The 18,462-nt window shown below is 41.1% G+C and overlaps 1 protein-coding gene across 1 annotated transcript in view; it reads left to right on the top strand.

Moving 5' to 3' along the window:
• Positions 1 to 306: 306 nt before the first annotated feature.
• LOC111863172 (locomotion-related protein Hikaru genki) overlaps positions 307 to 18,462 on the top strand; it is a 133,979-nt gene continuing 115,823 nt past the window's right edge. Inside the window, exons 1-3 of the mRNA XM_023849227.2 lie at positions 307 to 480; positions 1,061 to 1,276; positions 14,037 to 14,128. Coding sequence (XP_023704995.2) covers positions 1,096 to 1,276; positions 14,037 to 14,128 — 273 coding nt within the window. The 5' untranslated portion in view covers positions 307 to 480; positions 1,061 to 1,095. The remainder of the gene's footprint in view (positions 481 to 1,060; positions 1,277 to 14,036; positions 14,129 to 18,462) is intronic.

The raw sequence follows: 18,462 nt of genomic DNA, 5'->3' as shown, positions 1-18,462 counted from the left end.
CTCTTGCTTAGAATGACCGACACTATGAACTCACAGAATATTGACCTTTCCTCCTGGGACACTGTATAATACACTCCTGCCAAAAATATTAATACAATACAGTTATTAAAGATATCACACACACACACATCTGGCAATGTGCTCTGCTGGCAGTCAGCAGGCACCAACATTTTATGGATTTTGAAAGTAATACCGCGTTCCACACGCGACTTAATTGAAGTGATAGTGCAACAATTTTAGTAGAGTAACTATGCCTGAGGATGGCCGTGTGAGGTCGAAACCTGTTGTAGAAGATTGTACGTAGGATAGAAGACAAGAATAAAAACGTCGCATTGAACCTTGGAAACACGTACCCCCTGAATGTGGGAGATGAGGAAAGCGAAAAGTCTCAGAATCGACGAGGCAGGAATGAGAATTTTCAATCACGTGACCGGACGTTCGGAGCTTGGCCGAGGGAACGGAGGAAGCACGGCTATACGTGTATGTAAGAAAATTTAATGACTTTTAATATGCTTGACAAACTGGTGCATATCGAGAGAGGTGGAGAGAACGGGTGTAGAGAAGTAGTGAAGACAAATGATCCGAGGTAGCTAGGAAGGAATAAAAGCAAGGAGAGGTTAAAATCAAGCAAAATTTTATATGCTGGAACGGATGAACACTAGTTGTATGTTGGATTAAGAAAACTCACCGTATTGCGTTTTATAAAATTGAACGGTACTTTCAAAGTATGCCATTTTTTCAGATGCAGAGGGGCAATTTAGCATTTTAAATAACATATTTTAAATGACCAATAGCGATGTTAAAGAAAAACAGGTCTGGAGCGAACCTGGGTTCAGTAAAGAGTTATACCTTCTGCGATATAACGCCATGTAGTCCACTGAAAGTCAGCTGAAGTTTCGGAGGAACATGTCGCCTCCATCTGCAAGGCTGAGAAATAAGCCAAAAAAGACTCCGGCATGAAACATGTTCCTCCGAAACGTCTGTTGACTTTCACCGGACTAAGTGCCATTATACCCCAGAACCTCAGACCTCATCTACATTCAGTTGTGTATGGTTTCAGCGGACTGGTCTGGCTCCGGGTGTCCGCCTCCTGACATGGCGCTCAACGGCTCCGGGTTGCCCCGAACTGTGGCGGACCGTCACCGCTCCGACTACAGAACGGAGGTCACGGAGGTCAAGTTCTCGGGGCAGATCGGCCCGCTCGGGGAGAAGCGGCTTTGTAAGATCAAGTGTATTGGAGGCAACTGGGTCGGCCCCCTCTGCCAGAATCAGGAAGGTGAGTTCGGACACTCCAGAGGAACACGTGCCCATATGTACACAGTCGCCATTGTTTTAAAGCCCTCTCCATAATACATCACTAAATATAAATAAAACGATTTTTAGAAATGAGAATATTATCATGTATTAGTGGTAGCGTGATGAATACTAATGGGTTCTGGATTTGACGATTGGGCTTATTGGCACTTCTTTACAATTGCATTCAGTTCTGACAGCTTACAGCCAATTATTGTCTAGGACCCGCTCCATTCCTTGCTGGCCCAGCAGCGTGTTGCCTTCCACTGTGACGAATAACCAACGAAGAATTCCTGCTCACACCTTGAACTGCCTTGAAAGGCGTTTTCTCACGACTCTCTGTGAGGAATCTGTCACTGTTGTCTGAATCTCGGACTGGTCTCTAGTCTCTCGAATTCGGGACCTCTACTCTCTGGATAACTGCTAGGCGGCCCTTATAGAAGACACCACTTCGAACAGTTAATTGTGCCCTGTAATTCTGTCGGTTGTCGCGGGAATCTTGTGTTTAGCAACTTGTTACCCGGCTGTAATTTGCGCATCCGTTGCCACGGGAATGCGTGTTTACCAAACCGTTGTCCAGCAACAGCATTTTCCTCGTTGCCACGGAAGTGTGCTTATCTAAGCGTTGCTTAGCAGATGGCTATATTCCGACTTTCAGGCGTCATGTCACAACATAAAAACGACGACATAAATAAGCTAAAAGTAAAGTTGTCCCTGTGCACAACGAATTAAACGCTACGCTATGAAGGCGTAAGGGGGAGTGAAGCTAGGAAAGATAATTACGTAAATAAATAAATAAATAAAGATTAAGAATATCAATGACGATCAAGTATACAAATCAACAGATAAATAAGAAAGCAGACTCTTGTATGGATTAGTGCACGATGTTGTCAGTAGCTGGACTTTATAGCATGGAATGGTACGGTGGCTGATGAATGATGGATTGGAAAGGGTTTCGACGGAATCCATCATGGTCTAATCGAAGTACTACCAGTATCTTTGCATTTGTCTGAAAGGACTGAGTAAAACGACGAAACCCTACAAAGGTAAATGATCAGATGTTAATTATGTGTGATAAATAAATAATTATAGAGGTAGTAAGTAAATATATATTGTCACATTCATGAGTGTTACTATAGACGGTGTTTTTGACTGAAGACTTTTATTTATTGACCACTTCAACACGCGACTCGTGACAGCACTTAATTATGGCGTCGTCGCTGATCTCCACACTTTGCAAATCACTAAAGCTCACACTAAGTTTCTTCCGGTTTTTGTGTCTTCACCTGTCGTTTCCTGGTAACTGCTTCTAACACTGGAAATTCTTTAGATTCGGTACTCACTTACATGCTCTCAACTGCACCGACTAAAACTTCTCTTCACAGACTCCCTTACAACTCTCTCACTCAGCTAGTGTCTTCATTGTAGAAGCCCTTGTCAGGGACCCCGTAGAAAACACCGTTTCCAACAGTTCCTCTGTTATTGCTCGTGAAATCGTTGCCGTGGGAATACGTTTCGCGGTCGTTACCTAGTAACGGGTCAACACGCTACAGTATAAATAAGTAGATGGAATCGCAGTGAAGACCAGTATGGGAGTGGAGATAGAATTCCTCACATTCTCAGTATCTGGGCAAATTTTAAGAGAGGAGGCAGCTTGACGCTCTGGCCAGTTTCTCTTGGGAAACAGCCTTGGTATCCATTCAGTATGAGGCTCTGGAGGCTCCAAGGGCAGTGTGAATAAAATGATGAGTTGACAAATTCCCTGTCTCTTCAGGGTCATTCCATGTGAAATCATCCGAAAGGTCGCTCACCATTTTTAAAAAAATTCAAAATTTGTACACTTATTTCTACATATTTTCACACCTCAAATTTTTTTTAAAAAATTGTGATCCGCTCGGTTCTCCCGGTACACCCGTTTTTATAATGCGAAAACAAATCTTTTCGCCTGAAATGGAGGTTTGCGTTATCTCCCATGTCTCGATAACTATTGAAGCTAGAGACTCCAATAAGAAACCAATTTGTTCCTCATGATATTGACTATAAATCTTATTATTACAAGATTTTACTTAACTCACTTTCTGTAGGTGTAATTAAGCTTGAAACTTACTTATCGATTTTGAAAAAAGAAACGCTATTTTTCACCTTCAAAAACCAATGGGAGGGGGAAAGTATCAGATCTGTGGTTTCTACCCTTTGTTTTCTCCTACATGAAGAATATAATCACATAGTTTTGAACACCATACCTATTTTCTAAAATTTTCCAGGAGCTTCCAAACTTTGCTCTGGGCCCAAAATCGGCCGTAAATTTTATCATCTCATATCTCCGGTGGAGAAGCTTCGAAAAATTTGAAATTCATAGCAAATAGTGCACTATGCTAGAGCAACTTGAAGTTAAAATTACAACTTTTATATTCAACTATTAGCGAAGTTGTTGGCACTTTGGATTTTACCAAAAAAAACCAATACCTCAACAATTGGCTTACCTGCATCCAATGGTATTAGTCCGNCTATTTTCTAAAATTTTCCAGGAGCTTCCAAACTTTGCTCTGGGCCCAAAATCGGCCGTAAATTTTATCATCTCATATCTCCGGTGGAGAAGCTTCGAAAAATTTGAAATTCATAGCAAATAGTGCACTATGCTAGAGCAACTTGAAGTTAAAATTACAACTTTTATATTCAACTATTAGCGAAGTTGTTGGCACTTTGGATTTTACCAAAAAAAACCAATACCTCAACAATTGGCTTACCTGCATCCAATGGTATTAGTCCGTTGTGTACTCCGATGAATATTTTCCAGTTTGTTTGAAAGTACACGTAGTTCCGTAAGTGTCCACTATCACGAATTCTTCGAAATCATCGGACTTGGATGTTTTATAACACCTGACCGTGTTTTCCTCCAGATGGACGACCCGGTGTTTTTCTCTTGTGTGGAGCACAGTTTTGCACTTTTGGAACATCCTTTTTAGAATGATTTCATTTCTTGCAACTTCCTCTTTTGGCACAAAAAAGTAAACTATTCCTGGGATATTTTCTGTGCAGAATATTTACAGTTCTAGCGGGCACACGATTTGATTAAAATGAGTTCTTTGAAGACTGGCTTTCGCTGCTTGCCTCTTCGTGGTGCTGCCAATGCCGTCACAGGCATTCTTCCCGTGCGAGGTGGCAAAGAAGTTCCATTCTGCTTCAAGTCCGAAGTCTTCATAGTGATGACATAAATTGAAAAGATTCTTTTTGTTTTTATATTGGCTTCCAGCGCCTTCTCTGAAATAAATAACTTTCCTGACTGAAGGCACATTTCCTTTTACATCGGCGATAAGAAATTTTTGGAACACAAACTGTGGCTCTATCGTGCTTTACATGACCACTGATTATACACAAGCTTGGGCATTTTCTTATAGTGTCCGCCTTGTAGTAATACACAAAAGTGAAGTGTAGCCTGTTGATTTACCCAGTGGAAACTTTGAATCTCGTCTTGAACGAGAAACGAACAATTTTCTGCAAAATCTGTAAAATTTAAAGTGCCCACAACTTCGCTATTACTTGAATATCAAAGTTGTAATTTTAACTCCAAGTTACTCTAGAATAGAGCATTATTTGCTATGAATTTCAAATTTTTCGAAGCTTCTCCACCGGAGATATGAGATGTTAAAAATGGCCGATTTGGGGCCCAGAGCAAAGTTTGAAAACTCCTGGAAAATTCTGGAAACTAGGTATGGTGTTCAAAACTATGTGATTATATTCTTCATGTGGGAGAAAACAAAGGGTAGAAACCACAGATCTGATACTTTCCCCTTCCCATTGGTTTTTGAAGGTGAAAAATAGCTTTTTTCTCAAAATCGATAGGTATGTTTCGAGCTTAATTAGACCTAGAAGAAGTGAGTTGAGTGAAACCTAATAATAATATGATTTATAGTCCATATCATGAGGAACAAATTGGTTTCTTATTGAAGTCTCTAGCTTCACTAGTTATCGAGATATGGGAGATAACGCAAACCTCCATTTCAGGCGAAAAGACGTTTTTTTCGCATTATAAAAACGGGTGTACCGGGAGAACCGAGCGGATCACAAGTTTTTAAACATTTTTCTTGAGGTGCGAAAATAAGTACAAATAAGTATACACATTTTGAATTTTTTTAAAAATGGTGTGCGACGTTTCTGGATGATTTCACATGGAATGACCCATCAAGGAAATGAACCTCGTTCCTCTAGCCCGTAAAAGTCTTTAAGTACTCAGATAAGCAAATAACCGAATAAACGATTGGGCAAATGATCGGTTCAACGAATAGGTAAATAAGCGACTAAATAGGCCTGCATCTGATACAAGCGCGACTGTCAGTGCAGCCTGGATCGCATTCATTGCCCCAGTCGAGTATCCACACTCTTTATTTGAATGTCGCTGAAGTTTATCGATTTCCGTTTTAGCCCACGGCCCACACTAATGCAGCAAGCGCTGAAAGCACTCGTGTCTAGCCCCGTTCATTTTAGAGTTGAGAAGGTCTGGACCGGTCTGGACTGTGTAGGTTTTGATGTCACCCATCACACTTGGAACACGGTTGCATGTCAAGTTTTCCTCAACACACCACATAAATTTGCGTGGTTGACATGCCACAATAAAAGTGCATACTTTTCAAACAGCCGTTAGCACACAAAATTCAGACACTAATGTTCCCTCACATCAGACATTGACACAGTTTGCGTGCTATAATTAGAAAGTGAGGCCGCCCCATAGCTCAGGCGGTTAGTCACCCGTTTCATATCGCGGCGGCCCGGGTTCTAACGCAGGTCAGGTCATGTGGGATTTATGGTGGACAAAGTGGCACTGCGGTATTTTGGTTTCCCCTGCCAATCTTATTCCACCAGTTGCTCCCCTATCACCACCATCTATCATGTGGGGCTGGTACAGTAGGTCAGTAGTGGCCGCAGTACCAAGTAGACTCAGTCTCGTCCCACTAAGAATAGTAAAGAAAATACTCGATTTGAAAGTAGAACATGGTTTCTCACGCTAATGGAAAAATGGATGATGTTTCTGAACCGAATGCTGAAGAGAATATTTGGACCCAGAAGCGGGGAGGTATTGGTTGAATGGGGAAACCCCAATAATGAAAAGCTTCATAATTTATTTCGATCCTTCACCAAATATTTATTAAGGTGATCAAGTGAATTTATTTATTACAGTGTAGTTCATTTAACGACGCTCTCGTAGCTCGGATTGTGTGGAGTGGAATGATTAAATTCGATATTATGTGCATGGACAGGACGGTGACCTGGTGATCGCATGGAGGAGGCTGAAGTGGGCGAGCTTTAGCATAGGTCTGCACATGAGGAAATGAAGTCCATACAAAGCTTCAGTCGGTACGTGAAGAGAAGAGGCAACTTGATAGACTTAGGAATAGATGCGAGGTTGATATTAAAATGGATTTTGAAGAAGTAACATGAGAACTTATGGACTTCATTGAATTTCATTGCCAGGCTTTTGTGAAGACGGCCATGAAACTTCGGGTTCAATAGAAGGCAACAAATTTGTTGGTCAGCTGAAGGACTCGGCACCTTTTACCGAGAGGTTCCCCCTCTGTTTAACTTTTCCATTTTGATTCTGAACATAGCTGTCTGTTGGTGCGTGCTTAAAACTTTGGCTTAAGCCACATTTGGATGCAGTTAGCAGCAGAAATTAAATTAACTTTTCTGCTCGTCCGACAGTGCAAGCCGCGACTTCATGGAATAGCGTAATTATTTTAAAAACGGAAAACATAAAATCTCCTTAAAGCAGAGCGCAAGTACCGTCACAGGCCGCCAGATGAAGACGAACATCCATATCGCAGTCTTCAGGGTTCTGGCGGCCTGAGGACATGGATGATGTTTGTCACGGGGATGGAACTAACGGTGGACATTAATACGTGTATAACTCATTCCATATTGCAGAGTTATTCTCTCAGATTGTCCTTATATTCGTCGCTCTTTATGGAACCGGAAGTTCCTTTGTCGTGATCTCAAGATTTCGGCAGAAGAAGCTGTTTTCATACCAAGTTTAACATTATCCTCGCATTTACCCATAGTTTTTTCGGATGATATCTTCTTTTCGAATTCTCTTAATAAATTTTGTATGCAAAAATATGAGGCTAACCCAGTAACAGGCCATGGAGGCCCATAGATTCGTGAGACGTTGAGGGTCCCACATTATCTAGACAGTCGGCTCACAGATGGCGGTAAGGTTGTCAGCCTTACGCGTCGGCCGCGCTTTACTCCCCAGGAAAATTATGTAATTAATTCCTGGTACTCATTTCTGTTAGAGGCTGGGTAAACCCCAGGGCCATAGTGCGGCTGGAATGATTAGATCAAATGAAAGAAATACACTCCATCGGGACTCAAACCCGCGACCTTCCGGCTTGTAGCATAGTGCCTCAACCAACTACGCTACCGAGTGCCCGAAATTTTATAGATCTATTCGTTTTTCATCCCCCCTGCATGCTAATAACAAACCTATTTGATTCCCGTCGGTTTAATCATTCTGCCTAATAGCATTTGGCGAAAGTTTCTTAGCTCCATGACAGTAACTGACCGCTTCCTTGTGTTCTTCAAAAACAGTATAACATGGACATATGTTTGTGTTTTGTGACTGTTTGATTTCAGGGGCACCAAAATGGGGAGCGTGTTGATTACTGCGGCGGAAACAAAATTGAAAGCATTCAGTTAAGAATATTCAATTTTCTTTTCTCTTGAAGACACAGTTTAAAAGCTGTGAGTTTCCCCGTGGGATGACTTTCTTCTGTAATAAAAAAATACCAATATGACAGTCGTCGATTACTGAATTGTAAATATGAAATTTGTGCTTTCTGTATAACATTTTTGTGATACACGATGTGGTGTCAAGTAAAAAAATAAATCAACTATTTCAGTGGATATTGCATAGGATTCGCCAAATTTAAATGAATATAAAATGCGGTACTTACTTACTTACTTACTCATGGAGCTGAGTCCTTCTGGAGGAGCCGCCAATTCTGCAGCTACTCAAGAATTTCCCAGCATTTTATGGTACCCGAAGGTTCGTTACCGTGTTCACAAGAGCCCTCCACTGGTCCCTATCCTGAGCCAGATCTATCCAATCCGTACCATCCCATCCTATCTCTCTAAGATCCATTCTAATATTGTCCACCCACCTACGCCTTGGTCTTCCCTGTGGTCTCTTTCCTTCTGGCTTTCCCACTAATATCTTATACGCATTCCTTGTCTCCCCCATTCGTGCTACATGACCTGCCCACCTCATCCTCCTTGACTTGATCATTCTAGTTATACTTAGAGAAGAGTACAAGTTATGAAGCTCTTCATTATGCAGTTTTCTTCAACCTCCTATCAGTTCATCTCTCTTCAGTCCAAATATTCTCCTCAACACCGTGTTCTCAAACACCCTCAGTCTATGTTCCTCCCTTAAAGTCAGAGACCAAGTTTCACAGCCATACAGATCCACAGGCAAAATTATATTTTTGTATATTCTAATTTTTATGTTTTTGGACAACAGACGAGAAGACAAAAGGTTCTGGACTGAATGGTAGCAAGCATTACCCGAGTTCAGTCTCCTCTCAATTTCCTCCTGAATCAGGTTTCGATCTGTTATCGTCGTTCTCAAATAAAATGCGGTAAAATATCAAACTTGTATGCATGAAAATTTTAAGAGCATATTTAATTGGAGGAATGCTTGTTGTCATCATGCTCACGCTCCCTGTCTCCTATTTAAAAATGTAATCAACAAAACATGCAAAATTATAAATTCCCCAGTTGTTTATATAGAAATGAAACTCGTGTTGCCGTAAGGAAAGAAACTTGAATAAAGATGTAGGAGGAAAGGATTCTCTGGAGTCTGTCTGGATGTAAGGGTGAGCACGTAACAGGAAGATGGGGGAAACTATATAAGGAAGAGCTTAAAAACTTGGACTCTTCACCAAATTATGTAAAGGCGATTCAATCAAAGAAGAGACAGACGAGGCGTGTTCACGCATGTGAGAGTTGAGAAATCTTGGAACGCGAAAGGACTCCACCACTTGGAAGGCAGAGGAGCAGGTGGAAAGAAAATATTAAAATTTGTTTAAAATATAATGTAAGTATGTGTCCTGGAGTTTATTCAACTAGCTCAAGATAAGGTCCAGTGGCGGGATTTCTGAACAATGTAATAACCAGGGCCCGGATTTTTATGACCTGAAAATATTTAAAAAATGACCTATAAAATGACCGAAAGAATCCAGAAAAATGACCTAAAGGAGAAAAGAAAGAACACTTCGCTTCCATGTTATTCACATTTCAGAAAACATATGAAGAAAAATTCCCTAAAATGGCCAAAAATGACAAGAAATGCCCTTAAAAGTAAAAAAAAAAAATACCCCCAAAATGAAAAAATGACCTTAAACTTTAAAATGTCAAAAAATGAAAAAAAATTACCTATAAACTTTACATTTCTCTAACCAGCAGCTCATATCCGAGATTTATATATTTAAGAGCATCGCATAGGATACAAGGAAAAAAAGATGACATGTCATCAAAATCCGGGCCCTGGTAATAATTTTAGATTGTACTCTTCTGGGTGGTGACGTCGCACAATGTTTTGGGTTCGTTACCGACATTTCGTAGGAATCTACTGCCGCCCTGACGATGGAGATAGCAAGTTAATACGAAATTTCGGTACACGTTTACGATGCTACACAGTTTCACAATCAGGAACATGAGGACGTAAAGCACCACTGCCGTAAGGACTTCATATCCCATGAAGGGAATGCATCTTCGGATTCCATTTTTTTCCTTTGGCGCTACAGCCCCAATTTGGGCCTTAGCCTACCTCCACGAAACTCTCCGTTTCACTTCGGTTTACTAGATCTTAAGACATTCGGCAGGACTCCTTGGGCGGGTGATCAGCTCATTTCATGATCTCTACCTGCACACAAACACAGAAAAACGCACATACACATACACACAAAAATTAAACATCCATGCCCTGAGTGGGATTCGAACCCACGATCCCGGCTTCCGAGCGAGCGAAGACAGTACATGCCTTAGACCGCTCGGCTACCGTGACCGGCCGGGTTCCATTAAAGGCGGGTAATATCTTGAACAGCTAGATAACTACCAGCGTGTTACAAATGACTGTGCTGCATGAAGTTATTTGTTATGTTTCTGCTGTCTATGTGTAGGTTATATAAAGACGACGTTAGTAAGTCGGACTCCATAAAATGCTCCGTGGTTTTAGTCCGCAAGCGAACTATACCGACCGAGCGACCGCCTCCTGTCGGCGAAATTAGCGCCAACTTTAGCGGATAGACGGTTTCACGTGGTCAGCGCAACGAATCCCCACGGCCGTTAATTTCCGGTTTATAGACCGGAGTATATTTCCTTGATATAGCTCCTCAGTTATCCTCACGAGGCTGAGTGGACCCCTTTCCAAACCCACTACTTCTCCAAAAAATCTGGTAGTAGCGGGAATCGAACCCGGACCTCCGAACCTGTAGCCAGGAAGTCTGACCACTAGACAACAGAGGCGGTCAACTTAGACTCCGTAGCGACGAACAATAGGGCTGTGAATAATGGATTGGTATTGATGTGGATGAAAGCGGTTGGGTGTGGCTCTCCTCGAGGGACCGTTGTGACATTTGACTGGAGGGACTGAGAGAATTTCAGTCCGAATAGTTGGTGTCCCAGCCGAGATTCGAACAATGCACCTCTTGAATAGAAACATAATATTCTTTGTGAATGTGTATATTTGTTAGTATGTAGGCCGTCATGCGTGTGAGTACCCTGTGACTGCGAATCCTACTTACAAATTAAACATTCAGCGAACATTACATGAAGTTTTAAGTGTAAAGTGACAGTTTTCTCGACGACGGTTATAATTAAATTACACTCATACATAGCAATAACGAGGCAAGTTCATGTTATAAAAACAAACAGCCTTCATCGCGGAAGTAATTACAAGATTCTCTCGCCTTCTTCTTCTTGAAATAGAAAATAAAGGCTTATGCAATGTAATGTATTCTGCACCATTTTATAAACATATTTTTCTAGGAAATTGTAGTTACATAACAAGGTAGCATATTCAGATCTACAGTAGGGTAATTATATATGTATATAAAATACGATATGATTTATGATTATGTATGTTATGTCATGGTGGTCTGTTCTTTCGTCCGCACATGGTACGACATAAACTGGGCAGATTTCGATAAAATTTTGTATAGGGACTACACTGAATTCCTTCGGCTCGAATTTAATTTTGATTCATGTCGGTGAGATTTAACCCTAGTAGAATTTCAAAATGAATTTAATCGGCATTGAGGAAAATATCTCCGCGTCAAACCTCATTTTTACATATCATAAAATGTAGACTTGCCTAGGACCCACAAAATTTTACTTGAAATGTTCAGCGATGTGCTGAAAATTTAAACGAGTACGGGAACAGATAATCTTTTAGTGTGAAAACCGAGATTAAGGGCCGTTGGTATCCGTTTCGCTAACCACGTGACACCCTCTATCCGCAAAATTTGGCACTAACTTCTTCTACAAGCGGCAGTCGCTCGGTCGGTATAGTTCGCTTGCGGACTGCAGGCCACGGAGTTTGTTATTAACAGATTTTAACGGTGTCCATTCTGAACTGATTCTCATCACACGTTTTCTTCATAATATATATCTTTCATAATATTATATTTGAACATCCTGTTGCATTGAGGTGCCATTTATAGTCTATTATTTCCCGTTATAATGCAACAAATTCACAACACTGATTCACATTTAATCCCATACAATGATCGTTAAATGTATAAAATGTTATTAAAATTATTGAACTCTTAAAATATATATGCATTATCAGAATGATACTCATTTCGGCCATATACTTACTTACTCATGGAGCTGAGCCCTTCTGGAGGACCCGCCAATTCTGCAGCTACTCAAGAATTTCCCAGCTTTTTATGGAACCAGAAGGTTCATCACCGTGTTCACAAGAGCCCTCCACTGGTCCCTATCCTGAGCCAGATCTATCCAGTCCATACCATCCCATCCTATCTAAGATCCATTCTAATATTGTCCACCCACCTACGCCTTGGTCTTCCCTGTGGTCTCTTTCCTTCTGGCTTTCCCACCAATATCCTATACGCATTCCTCGTCTCCCCCATTCGTGCTACATGACCTGCCAACCTCATCCTCCTTGACTTGATCGTTCTAATTATACTTGGATAAGAGTACAAGTTATGAAGCTCCACATTATGCAGTTTTCTCCAACCTCCTGTCACTTCATATATTTCGGCCATATACAGGAACGCAAAGGGACACTTGATACACATAATAAAGAAAACAAGCAACGGAATACAGAAACAGCCGCATTTCGAAAAAGCATGAAGAAAATATCAACGACGTAACTGAAAGAGTGATGTTTGGTTAGTGCGCAGTGCATTAGACTCCATGTGAAAGTGTTGCCTGAAGATCGTTGTATGGATTAAATGTGAATCGTTGGTATTAATTTCTTGTATTATAGACGGGGAAAAATAGCCTCTTAAGTGATATAGTAAGTAAGTTTTAGATTATTCTCTAGCAAATTCAGTTGTAATATTAACGTTAATGTGAAGTACGTGTAAGCTTGTACAAGCTGTAAGCATAAACGTCAACGACGCATGCGAGGTAACAAAGAAAAATAATATATATACAGGATTATGAAGTTCTCACAGCGGAGGTTATGAAGAGTTACATGTTCTGGGATGTAATGCCGTATAGTCCGTTTAAAGTCAACCGACGTTTCGGAGGAACATGCCGCCTTCCTCTTCCAACTTTTTCATGCTTGCCTCTTTCTTCTCCTATTCTTCGAACCTGCAGACGAAGACATGTTTCTTTGCAACGTCTATTATGCAGTGTCACCTGAATTGAACTGTAGCACTAACTTTGTTCGCAGACTCCCCGTGCTTTAAATGCCATATTCTTTATCTAATTCAGTTGAATGCCAATTCCGTAGTAGCCTAAGACATATTGCAGTCTGCGGGAAAATGGATATATTGGCGTCAGCACTGAGTGAATAGATCGTCCAGTGACTGTGTTCCATCACTTCACTGCTGGTTTATTTATGTCAGTTGCTGTTTCGTCTTTAAATAGATTTGTAAAGTAAAAAGTTAAAGGTAAAGCTGTCCCTGTACTTAACTAATTAAGCACTACGCCACGAAGGCGTATGGGGGAGTGAATATATAGATTCCCATTTTCTTGACCTCGACACTAGGTCAGCTTCATTCCCCTGTCTTTTTACCCCTGAGGATAAGATAGGCGGATGGGTTAACCCCAGAGTCGGTCTGGACGACGTGGAGAAGAGAAAATCCTTGACCCTACCGTTACTCGAACTCCGACCCCTCTGTCGTCCAGCTCGTAGCTAGGCGCTATACCGACTGCGCTATCCAAGCTCTTTAAATAGATTTGTATAAGCAGTAAACCTCCTTAAATAACAAGGCATTAAAATTCTTTTAAAAAGCTACATTTTGAAGACCTGCGTAGGCTACTTGAATTTGGAATGCACCTTATTTTCAGCATCACGTCCAGAAGTGGGCTGTATCCCCCGGTTCTCCACCGCCGGGGAACTTAGCCACAGAAATGACGATATCGTAAAATCCAGCATTCATCTTCGCCTAGTTCCGCATAGAAGTTTAGAATGTGTGGAATTTTACCTTATGTCAGTCATGGAGTCTGCAACACGCAATTCACATTTCTAACGGAAAATCGATGTCTCTTTCCAGAAGGGGGGCGCTACCGTCCGCTGTTCCGCGGCTGCCGAATGGACTACGTGCCTCCACACCTCGTCGTCACGTACAGGAATGTCACCATCACAGTAAGCTTCACTTCCTTGTCCTAGTGCAGTCGTCACGTGTCTAGTTCTGTACTCGTAATCAGTTTCATTGATCTGGGAGAATTGCCTTTGAATGTGTGCAAGAAGTACTCGATCAAAATCAAATGCAATGCCCATGCATTGACAGCACGCGTACATTCTGCATCCTGTTGTGTTTTATATTACAATTAGGTTCTGCTTCTTTAAGTTCGTCAGTACCACTTTGTCCTGTCTAATAATTATTTAAATATTACAGTACATATTTGGACACATCTTAAGTTGGTACAATGCCAGAAACGTTACGTAGTCAATTGTTATTATTGTTTTTACCGTCTTACTGAGAACATGGATCCAGTTATAGTGTGAATTAACAGGGGTTTTCATGTTTTACTTTGTAAGATAATTACGTATTATTGGGGCACGCGGTAGCGTAGTTGGTTGAGGCACTATGCTACAAGCCGGAAGGTCGCGGGTTCAAGTCCCGATGAAGTCATTGGAGTTTTTTCAATTGACCTAATCCTTCCGGCCGCACTATGGCCCTGGGGTCGACTCAGCCTGTAACAGAAATGAGTACCAGGAATATTCTTTGGGGGTAAAGGGCGGCCGGCGCGTAGGGCTGACAACCTTACCGCCATCTATGAGCCGATTGTATGGAAATTGTGGGAATCTCAACATCTCACAACCCTATGGGCCTCCACGCCCTGTTACAGGGATAGCTTTACTTTACTTACATTAAGATCATTATTATTATTATCATATGGTCATCACATAAAATTAAGTTTTATTGGGAAAGTCGTTACTGTTCTACTTAGTGTTTCGACCTCCGAAACTAGGCGACGGAATTGATTTGTTTATACCAACATAATTATCTGAGATTGAGTTCGTGTGCACGAAGTTTCGGAATGGGGTCACTGAATATCATTCTCGATCATTATATAGATCATTGCATATTCTGTAATTACAACAAATAATATGAGTTATGTAATATTGATTTACTACATTCTTCTAAGTGTACCCGAAATATGTAGCATTATTACCAGATTTGTGAAGTGAATCCTAAACATGTGAGATGTGTACTGTACAATACATCTAGCAGTAAGCAAAGGCCAACGGCAACAATTTGCCCCCTGTGCTTAAACACAAGGCTTCCAACATATGTGAGGGGTAAAAGAAAATAGCCAAAACTATTTCTGTAGCAGACCGTGAAAGCCCACAGGGTTGTGAGACGTTGAGGCTCCCACATTTTCTAGACAGTCGGCTCACAGATGGTAGTGAGGTTGGCAGCCTTACGCGCCGGTCCCCCTTTACCCCGAGGAAGATTCCTGGTCCTCATTTCTGTTAGAGGCTGAGTCGACTCCAGGGTTATATAGTGCGGCTGGAACGTTTAGATAAATTGAAAAAAGAAAACCGCCACATCGGGAATCGAACCCGCAACCTTCCGGCTTGTAGCATAGTGGCTCAACCAAGTACGCTACTGCGTGCCTCACATGTAAATCTCAGCGCGGTCTTAATCTTGACGGAGTATATAGCACTGATGGAAGGAACGAGAAACACATACTCTTGTTGACGAAACTCTGTGAGAGACTACTGGGACAACTGGGAATAGAAAGGAAGACAATATTAAAATGGTTTTAGACAAACGAGATTTAGAATTCGTGGAATGAATTTAAATGCTTCAGGATAGGGTAAAATGGTTCATGTTTGTAAACACTAATGCTTATTACAATTCCGAAAATGAGAATTTAATTGACAGATGAGTCACTACCTCTCAATTTTTCATGAAATATCCTGTACAACAGTGCTAATTGACACCGCCCAAAGGCGACCAACGTGCCATTCCATGTTAATTTGAATTTAAATAATCATTTAACTGTGCGCTTGCTTCGTGAAATGATTCTTTCGAGGAATTAATGAAGTTCAACACGAGATTTCGTAATTAGTTACTGACAGTGGTGCCAGTTGTAACTGGGACTCAATGAGTTTGCCATTACCGGGCAAGATCAACTATATATATATATATCTGAATAATAAGTCCTGATGAGGGTGGAGACAAAAGCTGCAAAATGCAAATCGAGTTTCCGGACTTATGATCTTGAGAGATATTTCTTTTGATTGTGTGACGGGGCCCATTTTCATCTCGTGCTGTGACGATCCTGCCATTTTGTAATCATCATCTTTTCAGACATCATCATCGTCAGCAAGAGTGAGAAAGGTTACTCTTGTTTCCTACTTTACATAGAAAGCGAAACGCTGGTTCTCATTTACAAGTCAAAGGACACGGGGGTGTAGAACAGGAAAGAAAGGAACTTGTCATCTTAATGGAGATGAGCGTCTATCATCTGGAGAGCGGGGGAGAGGAGTTAAGTAATTATTGTCCCTCTGTTATATTGAAGTGGAGCCCTCGGCGGTGCAGAGATAAATTCTGAAGGGTCATGCATAATATCAGCGAGCTGAAATATCAGTTCTTTTGACATGCAATGATTTCGCAGTTTAATATTAGTATTTCAGACTTCAGTGTGCAATGGATGAGATGATTCAGTAAAACAACAAAACAAATTGTGACTTACGAACAAGAGAGCATTAATTATTTTGGGCGTATCACTTCCATTTGTAACCCAGCATATATGCAACCTGTATTTCAGCTTCGCTCCATCTTGGATACCTGCACCCCTCACTTTCCATAGGCTTTCTTTTAACTGATTTTAATTGCCGTGGTTACGGTAGTCAGTCTGTTCTATAACTATAAAAGATCTAATGGACTGAGGTCAGGTGGACAGGGAGGCCAAGAAAGCGATCCTCCTCTACCTGCACGCTTGTTGAAAAACGGATTTTCTGTTACTGTCACGTAACATTACAGAAACTTTTGGGTACCCAATTTTGATGAAGACTTCTTATTTCCTCAGTGGCCTCATACAAATTACTCTTTGTTTACCTGCGAAGGAAATTCATCCTGTCATTTCTGTGCGTGTGAGTGCACACTACACATTCACGTGATGTTGGTGGCTTTACGGCGATGTCAGCGCCTAGTGTGTACATAGTTGTGGTTGGATTGTTCATAAATAATGATTTGCAGACAGCTTGGAAGGAAGATATCATGGTGTAGCCGACTTATCAACCCCACAATCGCCTTGAGGGGACGGAAGAAAACCATGAAATCCTCAGCATACCCGGGTTCGGCTCATATTCGATCCGAACACCTCCCAAATTCGAGTCAAAGACTTGTCACTTCTACGCAGTGTCAGTTTCACGTTATCTGTACCTCTTAGTATAACTGTTATTTGTTGGATGGTCTAGTGCCCTCCCCCCCAGAATTCAAGAGTTTGTGAAAGTAATGTCGTCATAACAGCTGAAAGAGGAACATCTGACATGCGATTGCAGCTGCACAAGATGTGTTGGAGCGCAGCTGAGTTGCATCCTGATTGTATGCCGAGAAACAAAGATGAGAATATTTAAATTAAATTAAATTTTTTCTTTATTTATTTACATACTTAATCAACAGCCCAAAGTCCTCAGAACTACCGCATTTTCGGACGTTGTCCATCGTCCGGTATTCTAGAAACAAGAAAACTCAACGTTTCGGAAACTCGATGTGTTTCCGTCCTCAGGTGGGTGAGGAGACAGCTGCTCTGTTGAGCTAACCTCAATCGCTGGACTGAGAGATTGAGGTTAGCCTTTCTGAGGGACCCAACAGAGTAGATATCTCGTCTCTCACCTGAGGAAGGAAACAGATCCAGTATCCGAGACGTTGTATTTTCTGATTTTTAGAATACCGGATGATGGACGAAGTTCGAACACCCTGTAATTCTGAGTATCACACACCATGGTCAGGACCCTTCAGATCAAAACAGCCGAAAGCTTAATTAATGTAAATATCAATTCACTGTTAGCTCAACTTACATTTTGTTTTGTTTCATCCTATGCTATTCATTAAATACATCAGATTAAAATACCGGCATTCGTTTATTGAAATCCTTTTTAATATTTAATGTATTTCAGCCCTGTGATAATCACGAATGCTGCAGAGGGGTTCGGTAACAGTGTTCAAGTGCACACTTTTTATTTTTTAGTTTGAAATATTTTTCCCCCTAGTATTTATTAGAGCGGAGAGAGACGGTTGGTCGATTAATTTATTTACTTATTTACAGCGTATCAGGATAGAATGGAATAATTCCCTTGTACATAAAAGAGTTCACTTTGATCACTTGAACGAGTAACCACTACAATAAACATATGTATGTATGTATGTATGTATGTATGTATGTGTGTGTGTGTGTGTATGTGTCTGTATGTATGTATGTATGTATGTATGTATGTATGTATGTATGTATGTATGTATG

Source organism: Cryptotermes secundus, unplaced genomic scaffold, assembly GCF_002891405.2.
Source record: "Cryptotermes secundus unplaced genomic scaffold, Csec_1.0 scaffold301, whole genome shotgun sequence".
Classification (NCBI taxonomy): Eukaryota; Metazoa; Arthropoda; class Insecta; order Blattodea; family Kalotermitidae; genus Cryptotermes; species Cryptotermes secundus.
The sequence above is the reverse complement of the archived record's forward strand: the minus strand, read 5'-3'. Positions and strand labels throughout refer to the sequence as shown.